The sequence below is a fragment of the Staurois parvus genome, unplaced genomic scaffold, assembly GCF_062004578.1.
Source record: "Staurois parvus isolate SC_StPar_1 unplaced genomic scaffold, SC_StPar_1.0 ptg000120l, whole genome shotgun sequence".
In the NCBI taxonomy this organism is placed as follows: domain Eukaryota; kingdom Metazoa; phylum Chordata; class Amphibia; order Anura; family Ranidae; genus Staurois; species Staurois parvus.
In genome coordinates this window covers 5,774,960-5,801,209 of record NW_028317916.1, presented here as the reverse complement: position 1 = coordinate 5,801,209, position 26,250 = coordinate 5,774,960, and the positions used below count along the sequence as shown (strand labels likewise).

At 42.8% G+C, this 26,250-nt stretch overlaps 1 protein-coding gene across 1 annotated transcript in view; it reads right to left on the bottom strand.

Annotated features, from left to right (window-relative positions):
- Positions 1 to 25,011, bottom strand: part of CPED1 (cadherin like and PC-esterase domain containing 1) — a 349,788-nt gene extending 324,777 nt beyond the window's left edge. Inside the window, exon 1 of the mRNA XM_089672109.1 lies at positions 24,241 to 25,011. Within this exon, the coding sequence (XP_089528235.1) occupies positions 24,241 to 24,456 (216 nt within the window). The 5' untranslated portion in view covers positions 24,457 to 25,011. The remainder of the gene's footprint in view (positions 1 to 24,240) is intronic.
- Between the last annotated feature and the right edge of the window lie 1,239 nt (positions 25,012 to 26,250).

Sequence of the window (26,250 nt, the reverse complement as noted above, 5' to 3'; positions counted from 1 at the left end):
CCATGTGTGCTTAGCAAAACTTGTGCTTTGATGTTTTGGAATATCCTGTACCCCATTGTCCTCCCCAGTTATACGTTTTCAGCAATAAATAAAAAAATACATCCCGCTAGACTGATTATTGAGCTGGAGTGAGTGAACTGTTGCTGTGTGCCTGGCTGTCTCTGCAATGTGTGTGTGGGCAACGAACCTGCTAACTACAGAGGCTCCTACAGGGGTAGGGCTACATAGAGTATTATGAGTGTTGCTAAATAAGACTACTTACTTACTTTGTTCCCTACATGAAGGTCAGATCACACATTAGGTGGCATTCATGTGAAAAGGTAGAGACACTTTCGTTTCTTGTGTTTTAAACTTTTCTACTGAAAACCTGGAAGATTGCAATATACGTCATCTGGACACCATAACCTGGACTGCATGCACTGAAAGCCAGGCATTGGACAATTTACTTTTCAGTGACACAACAGCCTACTGCCATACCTTTTTATGCACTGAGGATTGCTAATTTACTTTATAATGGAAAACGAAGACTAATATAATTTCTCAGGGGTTGGTCAATATACCTCAAACTGTGAACCAAGAACTGGACAATACATTTCTTGCTCTCTCTAGAGATTGACACTATACTTTCCACTATCACCCAGGGCTAGCAATATACTTTCAATTAGACACCAGGCTCTTTCAAAATGCTTTATAGTGGGAACTGAAAATGAATCATAATTAGAGAAGAGCAAATACTGGAATATCTGCTCTACGGGTGATTTGATGGAGAATAGCTCGTTATTTGGTTGCCTAGGTGATTGTTCAGTTTACCTGGCATAATAGTAAATTGGAGAAGGGTGGTACAAAGGATCGCGTACAAGATCAGTATTCGATGCACAAAAGGTGCAGTGATTTTTTTCTTGTCTACCAGTGGGATCCAATAGTGACACTGCTATTAATATCAAAGGGGGTTATGGGGCAAGAATCCCCACCCCAGCTCATGTCACCAAGCTAATAAGTAAGTGGAATACATTATTGCTAGGTGCTGGCCTAATAAGCATAAAACATTCACTCAGGGCTACCCTTTATGTCAAAAAAATTGTACACAATTGGATAGGACAGTGTATGGAAGAATGTTATAGTATCAACCGCCAACTGACATGTAACGAAATGCTGAGCATATAAGGGAGTGCTCACACATTAACACATGAGTAAAATGCTGTAAAGGTAATTTAAACATCCCAGAGGTTAATAAGCAAATGAACCAGTTAAAAATCTTTTTGGTTAAAAATGCCGGTGGAAAGAAAGCTGCCCCCTGGAACAAGCTGGGAACCCGGACACTGGAAAAGGCTGATGAAGGAGACGTGGCTTAGCATCTGAAACGTGTTGCTGATTGGTCACATCATCCTGAGGCTTGACAGCTCTTTAACAGCTTGACTCACTTGTGGCAATCCCCCAGCTCTAACTCAGCTCTCTGCATGCCTCTCCGCAGCAGTCTGACATCCAAGCAGCTCCTGCATTGATGGGATTCCACCGACAGTTCCACACTGAATTTACATGGCATTTCCTTGGGACATTTGTGAGTGCATTATTATGTATTTTTTAAACCTTTGAATAAAAATTCTGCTACACTATCAGCGGCTCTTTCACCCATCCCTTTCGCTGTCCTAATAAGGAATAAAGAACTTTTTTATCAGGTTACTTATGTCACATGGGACATCCAAGGAGTCTTTCTGTCTGAAGGGCATGCTGGTTCACTTTGCATGGGAAATAAACTAGTAAATGGAACACTTTAGAGTCACTTAGGTAGGAGCAAACTAGCCTGATTCATTGAGAGCTCAGAATCGACTCATGCTAGTAGAAATACTGGGGTTGATTCACTAAAACTCTAGAGTACAAAATCTGATACAGCTCTGCATAAAAACCAACCGGCTTTCAGGTTTGTTTGTCAAAGCTTAATTGAACAAGCTGAAGTTAGAAGCTGATTGGCTACTATGCACAGCTGCACCAGATTTTGCACTCTCCAGTTTTAGTAGTTCAATCCCAATGTTCTTTTTATGTATGGTCAGATCTTTTTCTGTTTGCAGCTATATTCCAAATGAAATTTGTATGGCTAGCACATACAACACAAGCTCTATACATTATATATATATTACCCGAGTTGTTCTCAACTGTTAACAGAAAGCCTATACTGCACTGTCTTTTGTAAATAATTAAATTCTTATTTCGTAAAATTTTCAAGGCTGCCAGGAAACAGTAGACTTTGGTTGCAAGGCTTAGAAAACCTTAGAAAAACATGACATGTAACTGTGTATGAGGTCGAACACTGAACGTCCAAATGTTTGCAAGAGGGTACATTTTAGGATTTCATTCTAGAAGCCGAATGAACATGCAGCAGCTTTATCAAAGTTTAACACTTTTCACAGATCCTACACTTGAGTCAGTTACATCCAGCAGTTTTTCATATCTATAAAGCATTTATTAAGTATCATTGTAACTCTTATGTCTCTTTTTACTCATCTTGTTCTGTATGTTGTTAGACCAGCACTGTTTTATCAGAACCGCCGCCTTTGGAAATATAAGAATGAAAAATGGCAGCATAAAGATTTCTCAGCTATAGCTATTTCAAGCCCTGCAAGTCTCCCAGCAACAAACACACGCCTTTAAATAATTAGGAAGGTCTTCTGGAGACAGAACAATAGTTTATCAAAGAGACAGAAAACTGAGGATGAAACAATTACTCAAAATACAGCGAAAATGGTTACAAAATAAGTGGAAGTATGCTAACTTGAGGTGCATTATTACTCATTACAGCATTAAATATAGTATACATCATATAATGACTGATGTGTGTTGAATCATATTGTACTGTACATTAGGGGTTTCTCACTTTTAAAGCACATGGCCTTGGTGCTGCTGCTCTTAGCCACTGCCTGTCTACATGCGTTCATGCAGAAGATAATTATTTTTTCTGGGGGGGTTCAGCTCACAGCTGAGCTGTATTTTTACTGCTCCTCTCCCCCCTCCCACCAACTTCTCCCCCTTGAAGGAAAGAAGGAAGGAAGGAAGGGGTGGGTAGTAGAAGAAGGGTAGATGGAAGGAAGGGGTGGATGAAAGGAAAGAAGGAAGGAAGGAAGGGGTGGATGGAAGGGAGGAGTTGGTGGAAGAAAGGGAGGATGGAAGGAAGGAAGGGAGGAGTGGAAGGAAGGGAGGGGTGGATGAAAGAAAGGAAGGGGTGGATGGGTGGAAGGAAGAGGTGGATGGAAGGAAAGAAGGGAGGGGTGGGTGGAAGGAAGGGAATGGTGGATTGAAGGAAGGAAAGAGTGGGTGGAAGGAAGGGTGGGTGAAAGGAAGGGAGGGGTGGAATGAAGGAAGGAAGGGGTGAGTGGAAGGAAGGGAGGGAGGGGTGGGTGGAAGGAAGGGAGGGAGGGGTGGGTGGAAGGAAGGAAGGGAGGGGTGGGTGGAAGGAAGGGTGAGTGGAAGGAAGGGAAGGGTGGGTGGAAAGAAGGAAGAAAGAGGTGGATGAAAGGAAAAAAGGGAGGGGTGGGTGGGTGGAAGGAAGGAAGGGAGAAGTGGGTGGAAGGGAGGGAAGGGTGGGTGGAAGGGAGGGAGGGGTGGGTGGAAGGAAGGAAGGGAAGGAGGGAGGGAGGGGTGGGTGGAAGGAAGGGAGGGAGGGGTGGGTGGAAAGAAGGGGTGGGTGGAAGGAAGAAAGAAGGTGTGGAAGGAACGGGTGGGTGGAAGGAAGGGAGGGAGGGGTTGAAGGAAGCGAGGAAGGGAGGGGTGGGAAGAAGGAAGGGAGGGGTGGGTGGAAGGAAGGGAGGGGTGGATGGAAGGAAAGGTGGATGAAAAGAAGGAAAGGTGGGTTGACGGAAGAAAGGAAGGGGTGGGTGGAAGGAAGGAAGGGGAGGAAGGGTAGGAAGGAAGGAAGGGGTGGATGGAAAGAAGGAAGGGAGGGGTGGAAGGGAGGAAGGAAGGGTGGGTAGTGGAAGGAAGGGTAGGTGGAAGGAAGGAATAAAGGGGTGGGTGCAAGGAAGGAAGAAAGGGGTGGATGGAAGTGAGGGGTTGGTGGAAGAAAGGGTGGATGGAAGGAATTAAGGGAGGGGTGGAAGGAAGGAAGGGAGGGATGAATGGAAGGAAGGGAGGGGTGGATGGAAGGAAGGAAGGGAGGGGTGGATGAAAGAAAGGAAGGGGTGGATGGGTGGAAGGAAGGAAGGGGTGGATGGAAGGAAAGAAGGGAGGGGTGGGTGGAAGGAAGGGAAGGGTGGATGGAAGGAAGGAAAGAGTGGGTGGAAGGAAGGAAGGGTGGGTGAAAAGAAAGGGAGGGGTGGATGGAAGGAAGGAAGGAAGGGAGGGGTGGGTGGAAGGAAAGGTGAGTGGAAGGAAGGGAAGGGAAGGGTGGATGGAAGGAAGGAAGGGTGGGTGGAAAGAAGGAAGAAAGGGGTGGATGGAAGGAAAGAAGGGAGGGGTGGAAGGAAGGAAGGAAGGAAGGAAGGAAGGAAGGAAGGAAGGGAGAAGTGGGTGGAAGGAAGGAAAGGTGGGTGGAAGGGAGGGAGGGGTGGGTGGAAGGGAGGGAGGGGTGGGTGGAAGGAAGGAAGGGTGGATGGAAGGAAAGGGTGGATGGAAGGAAGGAAGGGGTGGGTGGAAGGAAGGAAGGGAGGGGTGGGTGGAAGTATGGGAGGGAGGAGTGGGAGAAAGGAAGGAAGGAAATGAGGGGTGGGTGGAAGGAAGGGAGGGGTGGGTGGGTGGGTGAAAGTGAAGAAGGGAGGGGTGGTAAGAAGAAGGAAGGGGTGGGTGGGAGGAAGGAAGGGAAGGGGTGGGTGGGTGGAAGGAAGGATGGGTGGAATGAAGGGAGGGAGGGGTGGATGGAAAGGAGGGATGGAAGAAAGGAAGGTAAATCGGACTCACCGTGACTCAGTCAGATGCATCACAGCTGTCGAATGCTGTGTTCAATTTCCGGCCCACACATCCTCTGAAGCTTCATGGACTGGAGTGCGGGTGGGCACAGGGGGAGGTAGAGCAGATCCAGCCTCTCTCCCCTCTTCTCCTATTGGTGCGGAGGATCAAGGGAGGGGCTGGGCAGTGAGAAGAACACAGCAAAGAAAACTGAAGCATCAGGTATGTTCTGTGCAGCGGAAGCAGCTTCTCCTCCTCTCTCCCGTAGCTTCCAGCTGCTTTATTTGAAAGCCATACAGGAGATTGCTGCTGGTCACCACCCCCACCGCCACCCCTCCCACACACCCCTAGTCCCGGCACTGCTCGCCACCCCCACCTTATTTCCACTCGCTGGTGAGTGGAAATTTCAAGGGATGCAGGGATGGTTGGCAACTCTGACAAGGGACAGTTGTACATCAATACTCATGAACTGTTCTTGATAGAGAAAATGATGGACCATGCCTGTGCAATACGTGTGATATGTGACCGGGTGACCATACAGAAGCACAACTGGCAGACAGCTGTCTGAATATAGACCTTCATGAGAGGATCACCATATATTCTAATTAAAGCTTCAATTTGAAAAAAATAAAAAAGATTTGTAAAATTACATTAACATGTCAAAGATGAGATTACAGTGCATTTAGATCTAGGGACAAATTCATAAAGCAGTGAATGTGAAACTCAACAAATATGTACTGCATCTAAATCTGCCAGGTGAATGTGATTTAAAGTGGTTGTAAAGCAGGAGTCTGCAACCAGTAGATCTCGGGCCAGGTGACTGGTAGATTGTGGTCTGGGTTTGCTAACCTGTCATCCCAGAGCATCAAAAAGAGTGCAATGCAAAGGGACTACTTGTAAAGTTGGAGTTGTAGTAAATAAATAAATAAAATTATGACTTTACAACTGCTTTCAAGCTGAACTCCAGGAAAAAGTAAAAATAATCCCTTGCGTTTGGACTGTGTCCACACTGCAAGGGTTAAAGGTATGAGATTTAGAAAAGGCCACCCCCCCACGTCATCAAGATTGATACAGGGATCATAGCACTGCATTAGACATGAGGATGCGGAAGGACAGCCAATCACCAGAGCAAAGGGGAAGCACCATCTGCTGGGGGATCAGAGGATCAGCTAAATTAAACTGCCTTTACTGTCCTCTAGTCTTAAAGTGGCTGTAAAGTCAGATCTACAAATAACTGGCATCCCCTCTGTTGTCCGAAGATATAAAGTGATGTGTGTCATTTTTTTTTTTTTTTAAATTGTAATCCTAAATACTTTTTTTTGCACAGCGCCGCTGTGCGGTCACGTGACCCTCCTTCCTAGATCTAAGGAGAGCAGCATGAGGGGCTGAGATTATCTGAAGGTCAGCCAGCCAGCAGAGAGAGATCACATGACCAGGGGCGGGCTGACAACTCATGTGGCCCCTGGGCAATAGGGGATTATGGGGCCCCTGTGCCCTTGCCCAAACTCAAAAAAGCCTATGAAAAAGGTACCAGGGGCATCTCATGGGGCCCCCTACTGACCCCAGGTCCTCGGGCAGTTTCCAAATGGTCAGTCCGCCCCTGCACGTGACCGCACAGAAACAGTATTTCAAATTATAATTTTAAAAAACTTGGCACACTGTACTTTATATCTCCAAACATCACCAACCTTGTCTCCAAATATCCCCCAAACCATCCTCTACGCTCCTCCCTCGACCTCCTGCTCTCTAGCTCCCTTGTCTCCTCCTTCCATGCTCGTCTCCAGAGCCTCCTCCATCCTCTGGAACTCTCTACCCAAATCTATCCAACTATCGCCTACTCTGTTAGGCTATCTCTGAAAACCTATCTCTTCAAGGAAGACTATCTCGCCTTCAGCTAATAACTGAATCTTCTATTCCTCCTATCAGTTCATCCCCCACAGTTATTACCTTTTGTACCACTAGCCCCTCCCTCTTAGATTGTAAGCTCCAAGGAGCAGGGCCTTCCTAACCCTCTTGTATTGAACTATATTGTTGCTGTATTGTCTCTCTTTATATTGTAAAGCGCTGAGCAAACTGTTGGCACTATATAAATCCTGTATAATAATAATAATAGTAGGGAGCAAGAGCCACATAAGCCAATGCCTCCTCTGTAGTGCTGGCTCCTGTCCCATGCAGAGTGATACCAACTGCACTCCACCTCTTATCCCGGCTAGTGGTCTCCAGAGTGGTGCCAGCAGCAGGAAAGAGGAGATTGTCAGGTCATTGTGAAGCAATACAGTGGGCATAATAATATAGGGCCGCTCTATGGTTTATCCACACCACAGCTTTCCTGCAGGCTTGCTGCGCTTTGCCATAGACTTCTATTATATTCTGCAGATTTGGTGCACCTTCTGAAAGCACACCAAAACTCCTGATGCAGGAGTTTTGGTGTGCTTTCAGAAAGTGCACCACACCTGCAGGATATAATATGAGGTGGTATCAAAAGGTTTCAAGACTAGTTTTGTAACACACCAAGAGATGGGAGCACATAGAGTTACAGGGAGCACCAACCTTCATAAGTCAGTTTGCCAAAAGACATTGTCCTGTGTACAGCGAGAGCTGTGCAACTGGTGCTATTCTGATCACGTGTGTTACCATGTCTGCTATTTCATCATGGACAGCAAGTTAGAACAAAGGGCAAACATGAAGTTCTGAGTGAAACTGGGCAAATCTGTCACAGAGACATTTGACATGATTCGGCAAGTTTACAGCAATGCTGCAATGAGTCGTTCGAGGAGTTTTGAGTGGCACATGCACTTCAAGAGCGGAAGCACATCACTGGAAGATGGCGAGAGATCAGGAAGACCTTCAACGAGCTCAACCCCCAAAATGACCTCTTCCCGAAGATGAAGATTCAGCTCAAAGGTTGCCGTTTTGACAACATTGCGGAGGTCCAGTGATTTGCCCAGCAATCCATGTGTGTTTGACAGGTGGTGAAGAGGCTGTTGCGTTTTCACCACCTGATTTACACCCATGATTGCCCAGTGATCTTTGACTTCTTCCATGTTGTTCAGGTAGATCTCCAACTCTTTAAGGTTGCCTACCCCTGTTCTAAAGTCTAACTTTTTTTACCCTAACCACTTGCTGCCCCACAAAAGTACATTTACTGCAATGGTTGGATCACGTGCAGGCTCAGGCACTGGACACAGTGGATTACTGTAACCAGTAACTGGAAACCAGGTATTGGTCAAAGCAATCACATGATGACAATGTACACAACTATTTATGAACAGCTTGCTTACCGTTGAGACCTGTGATTGGCCCACAACAATCACATGGTACCTGGCTACCTGTACCATGTGATTAGCTTAGCCAGTCACAGATCACAATCAAATGCAAGCGGTTCATGAATGGGAAACCCATTCATGACAGCTAAAGCTATTATTTATACAGTGGTCTTCACTGTATAAGCAATAACAGTGTAAAAAACATCCCTAATTACCCCCCGCCCCTGAGTAGTACAGTGTCAAAAACAAATGTTAAAAAAGTTTGAAAAACAATTTTTTTTTCACACATTCTGTCACCAATCAGTATCCATGACCACCACCACACCAGTCATATGATGATGCTGTACTGCGCTGGTGACAGTTGGTAAAAAAAATGGTGAAAGAAAAAAATGTTTTATTTAATTTCTTCATTTTCCAAAAAATTGTGCCAGAAAATTACAATTTCAAAAAACTCACCATGCCTCTTACTAAATACCTCAGACTGTCTACTTTCCAAGAAGGTGTCATTTGAGTGGTAATTGTACTTTCATGGCATTTTGGGGCCTCAAGAAATGAGATTGGCTGTCAGTATATCAGGACTGATCAATTTGAAAATATATCATATCGGTATATATCATAGTTTGTGACTTTCACACAAACCAATTATTATACACTTATTGGGATTTTGTTTTCCCAAAGACATGTAGCAGAAAACATTTGGCCTAAATCTAAGAAGAAATGTAATTTTAAGAAAAAAAAAAGTTATTGGATATGTTTTATAACAAAGTAGAAACATTTTTTTTTTTCAAAATTTTCAATCTTTTTAATTTACAAATAAAAATAAAAAAACCAAGTGGTGAGCAAATAAAGTAAGCTCTGTTTGTGTGAAGAAATGTATATACATTTTATTTGGGTACAGTGTTGCATGACTGCGCAATTGCCAGTTAAAGTATCGCAATGCCAAACAGCAAAAAAGGGCCTGTTCATGAAGAGGGTAAAATCTTCCGGAGCTCAAGTGGTTAAAGCATTCCCTGCACTAAGGTAAACTCCCCACTAACTGTTCCCCTTACTCCCACTCTAAATGCTTACCTGAGTCTGCCAGTGATCCAGCCCTGTCCGGGTTGCAGCGCTTTTCCCTTCACTTCCTGGTCTCAGAAGGGGCAGCAGCGGGAGTCATAAGCTCCTGCTGCTGTCAGCCATATGCTGTAAGAAGGGAGTGGGGGTTTGGCCAAGCTGCACTGTGCTGTCTATGGATGCACACAGCCCAGCTCGGGGAGCACTCTCCAATAAGACTCCCATAGCACACGTCTTGCTATGGGGGCAACTACATCAAGGGGAGAGGATCCCAGAGAAGGAGGTAAGGAACTACTCTGTGCAATACCATTACACAGAGCAGATAAGTGTAAACTCTTTTATATTACAATAAAAAACAATTGATATCACTTGATATAGTGATGGATTTACCACCTGTGAATGTTTGGTGAATGTCAGATTCACTGCTTTATAATGTGCCAGTAAGTATTTGCATTTCCCAATAACAAACTGCACAAGCAACTGACAGCTTGAAAGTGACATTTTGAACTGATTTAGCTCCTATAGGACTATACTGTCAGTTCTCACTATTAACACTTTGATACATGAGGGTGATTCTATAAAGTTGTGTTTCAATATCAACCAGTTGGAATTAATTAAATTTAATTTCAAGTTCACCTTCGCGCTTTACATTGCAGCTCAGTGGCTTAGTGGTTAGCTTTTCTGATTAAGAGTACTAGGGACCTCAATTTGAATCCCAATCAGGACATTACCCGTGTGAAGGTTGTATGTTTGCGATGTGCTTGTATGGGTTCCCTCCCACACTCCAAAGACATGTTGGTAGGTTAAATTACTCCTTTCTAACTTGGCCCTAGTATGTGTGTGTGTGTGTGCCGTATGTATGCATGTGGAATGGGGACCTTGGGGCAGGGACTGATGTGAATATAACAGAAAACAAAGCACTGCATAAATTGTTGGCAATTGAGGCAAGCAGACTGGTTTTTCTAAGTACATGCACATAGTAAACAGCAAGTTAAGTGACCTTCGCCTGTACAACTGAAAATCAATTTCGCTGTTCTTTATTGATGAAGTAGCCCTGATTTTGTTTTCAAGATGAATCTGAAATTTCTTATTAATGAAGCAATGCCAATCTCTAGTGTTTCACTCTTCTTGATAGCTCAGCTTTACTTCTTGCTCTGTTGAGTCACTGAAATAGTACACTGCTCAAAAAAATGAAAGGAACACTTTTTAAGCACTTGCCCTCCAGAGGGTTTACCCCCCTTCCTGACCAGGCCATTTTTAGCAATACGGCGCTGCATTACTTTTAACTGACAATTGCGCGGTCATGCGACGCTGCACCCAAATTAAATTTATGTCCTTTTTTCCCCACAAATGGAGTTTTCTTTTTGTGCTATTTGAATGCCTGTGCATTTTTTATTTTTTGGACTATAAACAAAAAAGACCGACAATTTGAAAAAAAAAATACCAATATTTTTTACTTTTTGCTATAAAACATATCGAGTAAAAATCAAATTTCATCATAAATTTAGGCCAAAATGTATTCTGCTACATGTCTTTGCTAAAAAAAAAAATCCCAGTAAGTGTAAATTAATTGGTTTATGTGAAAGTTATAGCATCTTCAAATGGCGGTATATATACTGGAATTTTTATTTATTTTTTATACTAGTAATGATGGTGATCAACGACTTTTAGCGGGACTGTGGGACTGTGGCGGGCATTCTGACACTGGGGGGAACTGACTGTCACTGACATCCCCAGTGACACTAATACAGTGATCAGTGCTAACAAAAAGCACTGACACTGTACTAATGACACTGGCCAGGAAGCGGTTAACATCTGGGGCTATCAAAGGGTTAACTGTGTGCTGTGTGTGTTTTACTGTGTGCTGTGCTTTACTGTGTAAGCACACTGCTTTGTATTGCTCTGCTGCTGGAGCTGACAGTGGAGAGATCTGGAGAGATCTGTATTCTTTACATACAGACCTCTCCTTCGTCAGTGATATTTGGCGATCGTTGGGTGTTGGCGGGGAATCACTGGTCGGGACCCGGTGATCAACAGCTGAAGCAGCCAATGGCCCCCTACCAGGAAATCTAAAATCACACACACATATACATATATATATATATATATATATATATATATATATATATATATGACTGTGCGCAGCCCTGCCGCCCTGTAGCAGTAGTTCTACTATAGGGCGGTCATGAAGCCATTAATCAGAGCATCAGGTCAATTAAACTTCTGGGATACTGATCTGGTCAGTTAAGTAGCAGAGGGAGTTGTTAATCAGTTTCAGCTGCTTTGGTGTTAATGAAATTTACAATAGGTACACTAGATGGGCAACAGTGAGATGACCCCCAAAACTGGAATGGTTTTACAGGTGGAGGCCACTGACATTTTTTCCCTACTCATCTTTTCTGACTGTTTTTCACTAGTTTTGCATTTGGCTAGGGACAGTGTCACTACTGTAGCATGAGGTGATGCCTGGACTCTACAGAGGTTGCACAGGCAGTCCAACTCTTCCAGGATGGCACATCAATATGCTCAAGAGCACGGGGAAGACTTCAGAAGACAGGCAGTTACTCTGGGAGAGCTGGACAGGGCCGTAAAAGGTCCTTATCCCATCAGCAGGACCAGTATCTGCTCCTTTGTGCAAGGAGGAACAGGATAAGCACTGTCAGAGCCTTACAAAATGACCTCCAGTAGGCCACTGGTGTGAATGTCTCTGACCAAACAATCAGAAACAGACTTCATAAGGGTGGCCTGAGGGCCCAACGTCCTCTAGTGTGCCCTGTGCTCACTGCCCAGCACTATGGAGCTCAACTGGCATTTGCCATTGAACACCAGAATTGTCAGGTCCGCCACTGGTACCCTGTGATTTTCACAGATAAGAGCAGGTTCACCCTGAGCAGATGTGACAGATGTGAAAGGGTCTGGAGAAGCCGTGCAGAATGTTATGCTACCTGTAACATCACTCAGCATGACCGTTTTGGTGGTGGGTCAGTGATGGTCTAGGGAGGCATATCCATGCAGGGGTGCACAGACCTCTACAACCTAGACAATGGCACTAGGGCCACTTGGGGGGAATACAAACTACTGAGTACCATTTTGAGTTGCTGTAATGAAATTTCAGCAAAATGGAGTAGCCTGCTGCATCATGCTTTCACTTTGATTTTCGAGGTGTCTTTGAATTCAGTCCTCTGTAGGTTGATAATTTTCATTTCCATCAAATGATAGGGCCCCCCTACCTTCCTAACACATTACCCAGTCCATATCAGTATAGATATCCAGCATGATATTTTTCCCATTGAGATCTGATGTGTTCTCAAAGTGTTCCTTTAATTTTTTTGAGCAGTGTATATGTGGATGTTATCAGTATTTATTTCATCCAAAGAAACGTGTAACTTAGACGGTTGTACCTTTTTAAAATATTATATGAAACAAATCTTTGGAATATGTAGTCATAATTATGAAAAATATAATCATGAAGATGGATGGGGAATATAGCAATTGTTGAATAATTGGCATACATTACTAATAAAGAATAGCAGCACTTTACAAGTGTAGCAAGTAATCCATATAAAGGGAAGCTGCATTACTCTAATGTGCATTAGTGATAAATATTCACATTATTCCATGTCAGACTGCATAATCTAGTGTAAACTATAAAGACTGTATCACCGTCTTCTCTAAATTGACAAGATTAATGTATTGAGAGGCACAGTCTGCTTATCTGCCTTGAAGAGAATTGGAGTGTACTAGCTAGCAACCTCTGTGATTTCTATTTTCTCTTATTGTGAAAGTGTAGTCAAAATAAAGTTTGCCGGCAGCAAGATTGCTGACCCCAATAGCTGTAATGACCAGTAAATATAGAGTACAGTCAGATACTTGATAAACTGGGAAGCTGAAAATGCTGCTAACACACTCAGATAGAGTTCCAGAGTCTGCCACAAGAAGCCAGGTACTGATCAGACTATTTATTAAACCTATGGAGGTAAAAGCTTCCACAAACTGAAAAAAATCAGTTTAACTAAAAATATGGAATTTGTTTTAAATTAGGAGTTGCTGGCATTAGTATCAACCAGAAAACTGATGAATTTCGGCTAGTTTACTAGAGGAGTTGAGAATCTTCACATGGTGCGGCCAATTTTAGTAAAAAAGAATCTTCACTGAAATAATTGCAGGAATATCCTTAATTTGTCCAATCATGCCCCCTTGTCAACTGTCCCGGATGTGCAGGGACAGCCCCACTTTTTACTGAGTGGTCCCAAGATGACTGTGTCTCAGGCTGTGTGCCAGGATCAGGGCTCTGCACAGGACAGTTGCAGTGTTTCTAGTACCTAACCTGTCATCCGTAGTCAACAGCTTCTTGCAGTCTGCCAATCATAGCTCCTTTCTAATGGTCACTGCAGGAACCAGGGATGAGAATAGAGTGGCACTGTCTATGGTTGTTGGAAGAGGCTAGAGAGGTAAGCTGGACAGACAGGAAAGCACTGAGCTAGCAAGGAGAGTATCTGCATGTTTTTGCCCAGGGTTCCCACAAGACAGGCCGGAGTTGCCAGAGCATCTAGGAGCAAGACATCCCCATATAAGTGATGAGTAATAAAAAATGAGCCCCAATAAATGTCAGAAATAGAACCAGAGGACATGTGGCTGGCTGTGTTACTCTACCTCTCTCCTCTTTTCTCTCTGGGTAAAGACAGTGAAATCAGAAGGAACACCTTTGATCATTTTCATTAAACCCTTATCACTGTCTTTCAGGTACCATCTGACAAATATCTGCTATGTAACTTAGGATCGGTTCACATTACTGAGATGCAATTTTGATGCGATGTGCATTGCGATCATGTAGTGCGACTGATGCAATTTTGGTTGCATTTTGGATGTGGTTTGCATATTCTATGGCACCAAAGTAGCACAGGACCCTTTCCCAAAGTCACATTGCAGCTGTGCTGTATTGATGTAAACAGGCACCACTGAAAGCAATGTTATTTCCATTGTCATACAATTCTGTGTGAGAATTTAAATAAGTGTGAATCAGGTCTTAGGGTGCAGTCACAATTGAGAATGCACCTGCACTCCAATTACATGCAAGAACCCCAGCATGGGTTCCTGAGATTAGCTGCCAGAGGCAGCCCCATTAAAAGCAATAGGAGGCTGCCAGCTCTCACAGCAGAGACAGGCAGTGTGCATCGAGGGCTGACCACCTGCATGTGATTGCAGCATGAGAGATTACATGTAAGCAGGGCTGTGGATAAGGGGGTACCACCAGTCCTCCTGTACGGGGCCCAGGCCAGCACCATATGTTTCCCCCTGCTGCCCCAGCCCCTCTGTGTGCCCCCACTCCCACAGTTCTGCCAGCTTCTCTTTTCCACCAGCAGCTAAATGTACACAATGAGATCCTTCAGGATGTAGAGCGGGGGAAGGGTCCAGTAAATATGTCACATTTACCATCCCATTCCTTTCCCGAATGAACACAACGAGTGATTGGTACCAATCACTCACTGTGTTCATTAATAACTGAAGCATAGTAAACTTTTTTTTTGGGGGGGGGGGGGGCTGTCAGGTTGGTTGTATGGGGCTCCATGGTTTCTAACAGCATCCCTGTATATGAATGGGCTCAATTAGCTGCAAGAGCCAGCAGCTCCTATTGCTTTCAATGAGGATACCTCTTGTAGCTATTCATGGCAACCCGCTGTCCCGGTTCACCCGCACGCACACGCCCACAGCAACTAGCTAACCGAGGCGTGCACGTGCGGCCGTGACTTGGGGTAAGAGGGAATAAGGGGGACTTAATCTGAATATATATAAGTATATAAGACCGGCCGTGATATACTTTTACAGCCCGCGCTACCTCTGGCCACCACTAGAGGGAGACTCCACTCCAATTCAGCTGGCTGACCACACACACACAGGTAGACACAAATCTTACATACAATCTGGTGCACTAATTAGGGTTGAGGAGCAGCCTAGCAATCGACACACCCTTCTAGGATTCCTCCAGCTATCCTACAAGCTAGAACCCCGGTGTAAATCACTCTTCCACTGTCCACACACCCCCACACCAGACACACCACAAATGGTAGCTTGCCACCACCCAACGGTTTATCCGTAGAACGGTCTGCTTGGACACCACACACACAGATCTCCGTCTGGCAGACCTGTCACCCTTACAATCTGCACGCAATCTGCCAACAAGCAGTGCAATTGCATGCAGATTGGCAATGAACTTGACCGAGCATATAAAGACACTAAAATACAATACAATCTAATCTCTCTGGAGATATGAGCCCGCTTAAGTACCCAGAAGTCACTTATTAATTTTATGATTTAATATCCCGAAAGTGGGCAGTGCACAAAATATGTACAAAGTATAAAAAGTTACAGAAAATACAAAAAATACAAGAAGACATACAATTGACTATTCACTATAAAATAAAAGGGAATAAAAAACAGAAAAAAAACTTTTACCAAGATTTATCCTGCGACTGGAACAAGTCCACAATCCGTCAGTCAATAGGGCAGGCTCCATACGAATCACCACGTCCATACCTCAAGTCCTCAATTTATGGGAATATGGACGTGGGCTGGACATTAGTCCTTGGCCAATCAACCCTGGGGGGGTGTTCCTGTACCAGCCCACTGGATGTTCTGGGTGCTGAAATGCCCAAAGTCGATTGGACCAGGAATGGTTTGAATCACCAAGTCAGGGATTAAATTTCCGACACCAGCGCATCAGTCCGATCGCGACAGTACCAATCACTGTTCAGCTGTCACAATCCGGCGCCACATAACTATTTCCTGCATTTTTCTGACATTCTACATAGGCCAGAAATACAGTCTTTACATGCAGATGTAGCCCACAGAGTGTCCAATCAGAAGGAAGTATTTTCATCTCTCTGCAACTAATATTTTAGCTTTCATGAGAGATGAAATCTATTCCTTTGATCTGTGTATATACTTTAAAGCTCCTCAGACAGATTGGAGCCCCCCTGGTCTCTTGCAGCCAAAATGTCTGGCATTCCTCTTTTAAACTTCAGGAAGGTGGCAAAGTCTGATTATATATATATATAGCTAAATCTTATTGGCACTTAGGTGTCACTTCCAGCCTAGAAGCTGCTCTGTCTTTTCAGATACTAATGGATGAGCATGTCTCTGAATACCTATGACTGAATATTTCTTTAATGACAAGGAATGAAACTATATTTACAATTACATATTGCTACAGATCACATCTCAGTCCAATCACTTGAATCCCACATCTACGTTACACCCACGCTGGGGTTCTCACATATAATTGCAGGCAAAGTGCATTCACAAGGATGAACTTACAACAGCAGTGTGGAGTAGACCAATAAAATACCTTTTACAGCAGGAATGACTATGGAACAAAATAAATTTTATTTACAGTATGTCAGTACCAGAATGATACAATGGGCAAAGGTCAAATAATGCTGGTGCTATGTTAGATGTAAATATAATCTATCCATAGTGCAGACTTGGCACCAAACCAACTGCAAATGTACCTTTTCAAAACAGAATATTTGTTCTTGTTATTATTGTTCGTACATCTAGTAAAATAGCCATAGCTGTGCCAACAGATGTAACAATGAGACATATGAATTGGGTCCTGAATGAGAAGCCAACAGAGTTCCCCTCCCCCAGCCCCAACAGACATCCCAGCCACCTCACTCCCCCGACCACCCCACACTGACAGCTATGCCTCCTCAACCCTACTACTTGCCTTCCCCTACATGACAGATACCCCCATCTCTCCTCTGACTGTCTCAGCCAACCCATTAAAACTATGCACTAGTATATGTTAAATCAGATGCTATTTATAAAAAATGAGCAGAGCTATTTGTCCTGGGAAACTGCGTGTACACGTTTTTTATAAGAATTGCATGAATCAGGAACATACCACATTATGGTCACAAGATGGAGCTGAAACGCAGGAAATAATTTTGATGGTTCCAGCAATCCCACTTAAGGGATGCACATGCAATTTCACAGGACAAATTTTTATTTTATTACAGGTACTTATATAGCAGCATCAATATATGCAGTGCTTTACACACACACACACATATATTGTACATTTACATCAGTCCCTAACACTCAAGGGGTGTACAGGTGTAACTCAAATTTAGGACTTTAATGTGTTCTCCGGGACGTTTCGAATTGCGAAAAATTCATAAACCGAAATGCTTTTTCCCATAGTAATGCATTGAAAACCAATTAATCCGTTCCAGAGGTCAGAAAAAAGTAAAAAAAAGTCTTATCTGTTCAAAACTCTTTATAAAGTGCACTTTAAAGGCATAAATACTGTACAGAGACATGATTACAAATTTCCAGAATGGCTCCAAAACTTGATGCAAAAACAGCTTCAACACCTCCACACTTGACGCCACGTGCTACCCACAGACTCCAGCATGCACAGGGCCGGCGCTATAAACCTCCCAGGTGCAATTAATCCTGGGGAAACTTGCTTCGTATTGCGAAAAAAATTTGTTAATGCACTGAAAACCAATTAATCTGTTCCGGAGGTCAGAAAAAAGTTAAAAAAAAGTCTTATCTGTTCAAAACTCTTTATAAAGTGCACTTTAAAAGGCACAGGGCTGGCGCTATAAACCTCCCAGGCGCAATGCATCCTGGGGAAACTTGCTTTGTATTGCGAAAAAAATTTGTAAATGCATTGAAAACCAATTAATCCATTCCGGAGGTCAGAAAAAAGTAAAAAAAAGTCTTATCTGTTCAAAACTGTTTATAAAGTACACTTTAAAGGCACGGGGATAGTGCTATAAACCTCCCAGGAGCAATGTATCCTGGGGAAACTTGCTTTGTATTGCGAAAAAAATTTGTAAACCAACTTTCAATCGATTTTCATTCGTAAACCGAAAATAATGTTAACCAAGGTATTCATAAACTGAGGTACGCCTGTACAGTCTAAGGTCCCTAACTTACATTCATACACATACTAGGGCCAATTTAGACAGGAACCAATTAACCTACCAGCATGTATTTGGAGTTTGGGAGGAAACCCACACAGGCACAGGGAGAACATGCAAACTCCAGGCAGGTGGTGCTGTGGTTGGAATTTGAACCAGTGACCCTAGTATTGCCAAGCAGAAGTGCTAACCATTTAGCCATTGTGATGCCCAGACCCAAATGGCTCTGTTATATTTTTATGAACAGTATTTGATATTACATATAACCAGGGGCGGACTGACAACTCATGGGGCCCCCGGGCAATAGGGGATCATAGGGCCCCTGTGTCCTTGCCCAAACTCAAAAAAGCCTATGAAAAAGGTACCAGGGGCATCTCATGGGGCCCCTACTGACCCCGGACCCTTGGGCAGTGCCCGAGTTTCCAAATGGTCAGTCCGCCCCTGCATATAACATACAGTATACTAAGATTGATAGGGTTGTTTAGATACCCACAATAACTACTCAGATAAAAGAATCCATCAGACTAATGAAAGATAATTGTTGATTAGCTGAAATGGTGTTATATAGCAGGGCCTGTGCACTTAGGATAGCACTTAGGATAACTCCTGTTATTGCTCAGGCACATTTTCTAGCTTTTGTATTTCTTCTCTCTTTGAATTGTTTAGCTGCTGCTCAACTAGACTAATGTAGCCTTTAAATCTTTTTTTATATGGCCTCCATTTTCTTTGAAAAATCCATAATCTCTGGCGGATAACGGAGCTGAGCCAACCAGCGTTAGCAGGATTGTATCACACATTTTGGAAACACTTGCAGAGAACTGCTTTATATGAAAAGCTCCATCCTTTGGCTGTTTTACAGTAGGTTGATGGTTCACTGTATTATCTTCAGTTTATCCACTTTTCTGTATTCCCTGTTCCCGTGCGTCTCTATCCTATCTCGAAATTGCAGCTATTGGACAGAGTAAAATTACCTTTGACTGCAGCAGCTTGTTATTGTTATTCAACGCAGACAAACAGAACCCAGCCCTGACAAGCGCACTCAACACAGGAACCACAGGAATCCATGTATAGCCGAGGACAGAGAGAGGATGTTTCCATAGTACAGTCATTTCCACAACAAATTACCATTATAACACTACATTACTGCCTGTTCCAACAGTGACAGTCATTTCATATCCTGGAATAGAACTTATAATATATTATATCCGTTTATAATCAAAGGCCAACTCCAGAAATTAGAAAAAAAAAATCTACCCTTGTAGTAGAGGCCACCCACATTGCAAAGGTTAGGGCTAATTCACACTAGCGTGGTGACCGGCATTTTCAACACTGCTAAATCATTGTTTTCTGTGTGTCCTATTCACAATGAAAATGCACCAGTGCTGCCATGTTTTATTGTCAAAGCTTAAAGTGTTACTAAACCCACAACAGTAAAATCAGTCTGTATATGCAGTAAAGCATGCTTGTTATACTCACTGTGGAACCTAAGGGGTTAATCCTCTGCATTGTGTAAAAAGGCTGTTTCAGCGACCTCCTCTTATCTCCTGATAAGATAGACTGAACTGTAGGCATTTTGCACATGCTCAGTTTGGTGTGTATTGCTAGAGAGGATTTATTTTTTCCTTGAAAGAGTGCATGTGATCAGCACAGGTCCAATCAGCACTAGTCAAACAGAGGTCAGGGGTTTTACATCCTCCTAGAGCAGAAAGAAAACTCCTCCTACAAGCTTTAGCTAGTGCTTGGCTGAACACTGATAGAAGCCACAAGACTGCTGTAACTGCTGATGAGAAAAGGTATTTAGCAGTTTATATGTAACTAGAAAAGCTACAATTTCTGGGGAAATTGTGTGAAGTGTTCTTGCCTCCACCAGTAGTCTACAACTGGAGTGGGCGGAGTAACTGGGTGGAGTGGCTTGAGTAACTGTTGTGTGGTTGGAGTGGCTGGAGTAACTGTGAAAAGGTTGGACTGGGCAGAGTAACTGAGTGGGCAGAGTAACTTTATGGACTGGGCAGAGTAACTGTGTGGAGTGTTTGGAGTGAGTAAAGATAGTAAATATTACACTAACCAATTGATTGATCAAATCTAAAAAGTGCACATGGCAAGCCTGATAGAGTGAGAAATGCATTTCAACTTTTAATTATTTATATAGCACATTTAATTGTTGTTACCTAAAGTGCTTCACAGTTACATTAAAACATACATTTATAAAACCATTAGCAGCATTATCACCTCAAATACTCTCTACTGTTGAAAACTTATTTCCAAACCTTTAACCAGAAGCCGGCCACACTGTCACGAATTCAAAATTAGATTTCAAATAGGACAGAGAAGAGCGGTTAAAAAAAACTGCTCCAAATCGCTCACTTCACTAGCGTCTTCAAATGGTGGTAGTTTTAAAAACTATAAATCCTACAGTGAAGAGCTTTATATTGTAAGAATCACAAGACCCAGACCTGCATTTTCATGCATAGTAAGTCTCTAAAATATTAAAAATGAAGGCACAGTCGCAGTTTAGAAATTGCCCTTCAAATTTGAGATGGCTAGAGTGCAGTTTCAATGAATGTCAATGGGCGGTGTGAGTTGCAAACAAATGGTCATATTGTGAAAACTATCAGGACTATGGCTTAGCTGTGGACATTTTTAGTGGCAGAAGGGATAGCTGAACGTTTTGATATAAGATTTGTGTAGGTGGGCTTGAAAGTGAGGGAGTGATGTCAGTTTAGAAATCATGTCCTGATTTTTCAGCTCACACTCTAGCTTTTGTCAGCTCCCACTCTAGTTTTGAACATTGCATCATTCATTCTTATGGGAAGAATTTCACCACAAAAATGGCGATATTTCAAGAACCATTCAGCGAAACGTTCCACAAAGTAATAGTACACCAATCGGGAACAATCCACACGTTTCGGTATATTACTGTCTATGTAGTGTAAAAACTGTGGGAGGAGTTAGGGTGGTAAATTTGGCTATAATAATAAGAATATTGGTACAGATATAGTGAATGCAGGGTCCTGGGGTTAGTAACACTTTAACTGAAGAAGCTGATTGTCTACTATGCACAGCTGCACCAGATTTTGAGTGCACCTATTTTGGTAAATCTCCCCATAGCATGCTTGTATTGGGTAGTTTGTTCAGCCACTCCCCCCCTTCCAACCAATCACAGCCTGCCTCAGGCACACCCCCCCCTTTCACTCACAGCCTGCCTCTTGATTATGCTGCCTGCTGAAGCACATGCTGCATCTTGCCTGATCTGAGCAGAACAAACTGTGGAATTCAGACACAGTGTCCTGTATCCCTGCCTCCCAGTATCAGGAAGAAGAAATGCATGGTCACATGACAGAGGTTTTAAACTTTGTAAAAAAAAAAGGTAAGAAAGATCATTAATGAAACTAAGTAAAAGCAGTTCTGGTGCCTGCATAGCTGTCACTGTATTAGAAAGTGCCTATAACATAGTATGTTCACAGCTACTTTACCAGACCAAGCTGTCCTGACAAAGTTGAATTTAGACAAATGATTTACCATTGATAGGGGTGCTTACAATGATTTTATTAATTCATGCAAAACTTTTATACCAAAAGAAAAATAACTGTTGCTGTAACTGTTAAAAAAGTGTTAGCTGGAGTTCAGCTGTAATTTGGTAATTCAAGTGTTACTAAACTCACAACAGTAAAATCAGTCTGTATATGTGGTAAAGCATGCTTGTTATACTCACTGTGGAGCCCAAAGGGTTAATCATCTGCATTGTGTAAAAAGCCTGTTTGATCCTGTCCTCTTTGATCCTCCCCTTCTTCTACTGTCCCCAATCCATACAGAGCTCTAGGAGTCACTGTGCACATGCCCTGTTTGGTGTGTATTGCTAGAGAGTTTTTTTTCCTTTGGGACAGTGCATGTGATCAGCAGAGGGCCAATCAGCACTGTCCAGACAGAGTGTCATGCAGCCTCATAAGACAATCAGAGCAGAATAAAAACTCCCCCTACAAGCTTTAACTAGTGCTCAGCTGGACAGTGATAGAAGTCACAAGACTGCTATATACTGCTGATGAGAAAAGGTATTCAGCATTTAGGTTTAGTTATATTTACGAAACAAAAATGCATTTCCATGTTGTGTGTATTGTTGGAGACCAGATATAGTGAATGCAGGGTCCTGGGTTTAGTAACACTTTAAGTCCATCTAAATTTACTATTATACAAGATGTGACAATCCAATTCTTGGAATGCCCACGGCGTAGCACTATGATGGTGACTCACACAGCCATTCCCATGTTCTAATTTGCACTGTCCTGAGTCGTAGACCAGTTGACTCTTTGCCTGGGTTCACACTGATGCTGTCTGGAATTTGCAGTGTTTTCTGTGCGAATTCCGCACTACATCAGAATTGCACCCTGTTCATGCGAACCGCTGCGGGTGTGTATGTTGAGTTAACAACACCCCAAAATCAGTCTGCAAATCGCAGTGCAATGTGCAGAATCGGATTGCATAGGTGTGAATACCCATGCGATCCGATTTTAGTGCGGACCCAAAAAAGGTCCTGCACCTTTTTGGTGCAGACGCAGTGCAATTTGAGCCATACATAATGTATGGCTCAAATCTCACCGCACACAATTCGCATGTGTTTTGTAGAAAAAGGGCCCTTTGATAACATGCACGAAACACGTTAGAGAGGAGCCAAGCCAGTGACGTCACGCCACACGGGCCACGAGGAAAGCCAGTGGCCATCTTTGCGTCTGTTTCCATATCCATCTTGCCAGATGTGAGTGCATAGTGTTTTTGCTGTCATTTGTTGCCAAACTGATAAAAATTTACTGCACTATCAAGCACTCTTTTTCTGGCTCATTTGTTCATGAGCATTTTAAGGTGGATTCCTTTAGTGCAGTTTTGGTCCATATACATCTGGATTGGAGTTATCCTGGAGATCTGGAGAGTAGCAGTCGGATGATCAGCTGATGTGCGGACATATACCAGATGATCCCCGAGGTTACCCTTAGGATGCTGATGACCAGGAGTGGTCTATGTACTCAAATGCGCTTATAATTGCGGTATCTGGTTAGTGCAATATATACTCATTCTCTTATCCACTGGAAGCATGGAAGTTCACCTTTTTCATATATTGGACGTTTATCTCATTATTAGATGTCACTATCGCACCTTATGCGTCATATTTAGACGCTATTATCACCTTTACCGTTGAGCTCCACAGCACATTTTTATATTTATATTTTATTTGGTTGTTTTATAAGTCACCATTTATGTCATTTAATAGTGCTGCATTTCTGATTATGTATGTTTTATGAGGGTTGGAAGTTGACCTTTAATTCCAGCTGCTTATTCTATTCCACCTAGCGCTATACCTATAGCGTATACCTATTATTACACCTCATATCTAACACTACTCTCAATCACAGGTTAATAATGGTGCTGTCCAAGGGTGGATCCATATATTGGAGTCACACTTAGAGAGGAAGTGTGTTACTGGCTGGATCACCAGATGAAAATAGAAGGGAAAAAGCATTAACAATGTAACACTACATTTAAAGTAGAACTAAAGGTAAAACTTATTTTTTTTTTCATTTTGGATAGCATAAGTGTATATTATAGCTCCTGTCAGGTTTTTTTGCCATCTGTGATCCATTGAGGTAATTTCTCTTCACTTCCTGTCCCATAGACAAAACAGGAGTTAAGAGGAACCCCCCCCCAAAGAAAGGGAATCCCTGGTTGTCACCAAGGTCACCAGTAGATTTCCCATCTTTTGAAGATTTCCCATTCTTGTGACAGCCCAAAATTTGGGATTTTCTTTCACTTTCACTCTCAGTGATAAGGGTAAACATGACAAATAGAGTGAATCTCCCTAATAGGGACACAGACGGCAATTAAAACCTCACCTATGTTCTAACACCTCCCCACTCTATCCAAATTTAAAAGAAAATGTTTTGCCTTTAGCTATACTTTAAGGATTGGTAAACTGCAATATATTACATTTATGTTTTTGTGGTTAGTACCGCTTCAATACATAAGAAACTTGTCTCAGTGACAGATTACAACAGGTTTGAGTGGGTAAGGCTAGTTTATTTTGTAAGAATGTAAATGTGACTTTTAGACATTTAAAGATTTCAGATACTTACATCCTTTATTTTTTGGACTATGCTATCCCACCGATGCAGGCAGTCCCCCATCTCAGCAGCCACGTCCCCAATATCCTTGTCGCTGTCAACAGCATATTCCTTACTGGTCCAAGATATACTTTTCCAGAGCAGAGAAAGGCACTGATAGAACAGACACGCTGCTACAATCACAGCTACAAAGATGGGTCTAGGACAATATCTGCGTCTCCAACCCATGTCCTTCTCTTATACTCTTTGATCAGATCATTTTCTAGTAAACTTGATGCTGCGTTTGAGTCAGGGAACTCATGACCACCATATGGCTCTGAGTACACTCGGTGCATTACAGTTTAAATTCACTGTAAAAATCAGATGCTCAGCTCTCAGTTGCAGTGTGATCAGCGAAAGAGTTTAAAAACAAAATAAAGAACATATACTAATCCAGTGTTCCACATGAGCCCAAGATCACTTGATCCACCTCGATGCAAAAAGTAGAAAATCCTTAACGTAAAACTGTAAAGCTTTCAATCAGAAAAATTTTTCCCATCTGTATCCACGTTGCAGTAGTAGTAAAAATAGCTGAACTTGGCGAAGTGGATTTTCTGTGCAAGAGGTTAGCTGAAAAGTTGGGTTTACTTCCAAAGTCCTCTCCCTGCGAGCTGAAAGTTTTCCTCTAAGTCATGATGTGTGCACTCACTGCTATGAGCTGCCTTTCTACTAACACAAACACAGCACATACACTCCATCCGAATCCTCCTGGACCACAGGCACCATAAATGAAAGGCTTGCTTTCTTTTTGGGTGGGGTTGTTTTAGTACAGGAACTGCAGCGTAATAATGTAGTTTGGGATTGCTCCCCAAGTCACTCAGGAAAGAATCAGATAACTTGTTGCACACTTTCACGTTTCACGTCTCTCTTTTTTTTTTAATTCTGTTCCAAAATGAAATCCAGATGTTTCCACAAGGAGTCTGCACATCCAGCTCTGCTGTTAGTATTACACTAGCATTACTGTTTGGATTACACTAGCAAAGTCTAAATTGTAATTATTACACTCGCTGCCTGATATTCCACTTTCAGCTCTTAAATCTAGAACTGATATCCACACACTAACATGGTTCCTACAGTATATGGAAATCATTCCACTTTAAAGCAGTTTCAAAATATTTAACATGAATTGCATAGTAATGTAACAAACCTAGTAATGCATTAAATAATATTTTACCCAAACATTTCATATTCCTGATATGTGTCTGTTATACTTACTTGTATGAAAAAGTCTCCTGTTCTCTATATATTGCTTCTTTTGTATGAAATGCCTGCTGATCCTGCCAGTACCTCTGCTTTCCTATTATACACTGACTATGCCAAGACATGAGAGCACATTCATCTCAGTGTGGTCAGTTTTCTGCCTGTGCTGGGAGCACAGTCTGCCTTCCCTTCAAAGGCCAAGACTTGTGCTGACATGCCCCCCTGCACAGCCATTCACTGGGAAGATCAGTGTACTGCTGTTTCTTCACCCCCACCTCTCTAAGCATCTTATGCATCTGAGAACACAGATGGTGTGAGCTCTTGCAAAAAAAAAAAGAAAAAAAGAGTTTTTAAATTTTTTTATATCTATACAAAAATGTTTTTCCTTTACTTTCTATTTTAAACTGAATGGATAATTTTAAAAGGTGAGGGTTCAAATATACTTAACCACTTTAAAACCCCTGCACGCAGTGTACTGCGGATGGGCGGCAGCTAAAGGCAGAGTGACATACGGGTATGTCACTCTGGCTGTACTAACACAGGGGGGTACTATGTCCACCAGACACAGCGGAATGCGGATCCCGGTAAATGGGACCCGGTGGTCATGCGATCGCTATGCGATCATATGATCACAATGTCAGCAAGGCTGTTATGAATCAATCTGATTCATAACAGCTTTGTTTCCCTTCCTAGTGAGCTGCGATTGGCCCACAGCTCTCACATGGTACATGGGCCAATCACAGCACCCTGTACCATGTGATCAGCTGTAGCCAATCACAGATC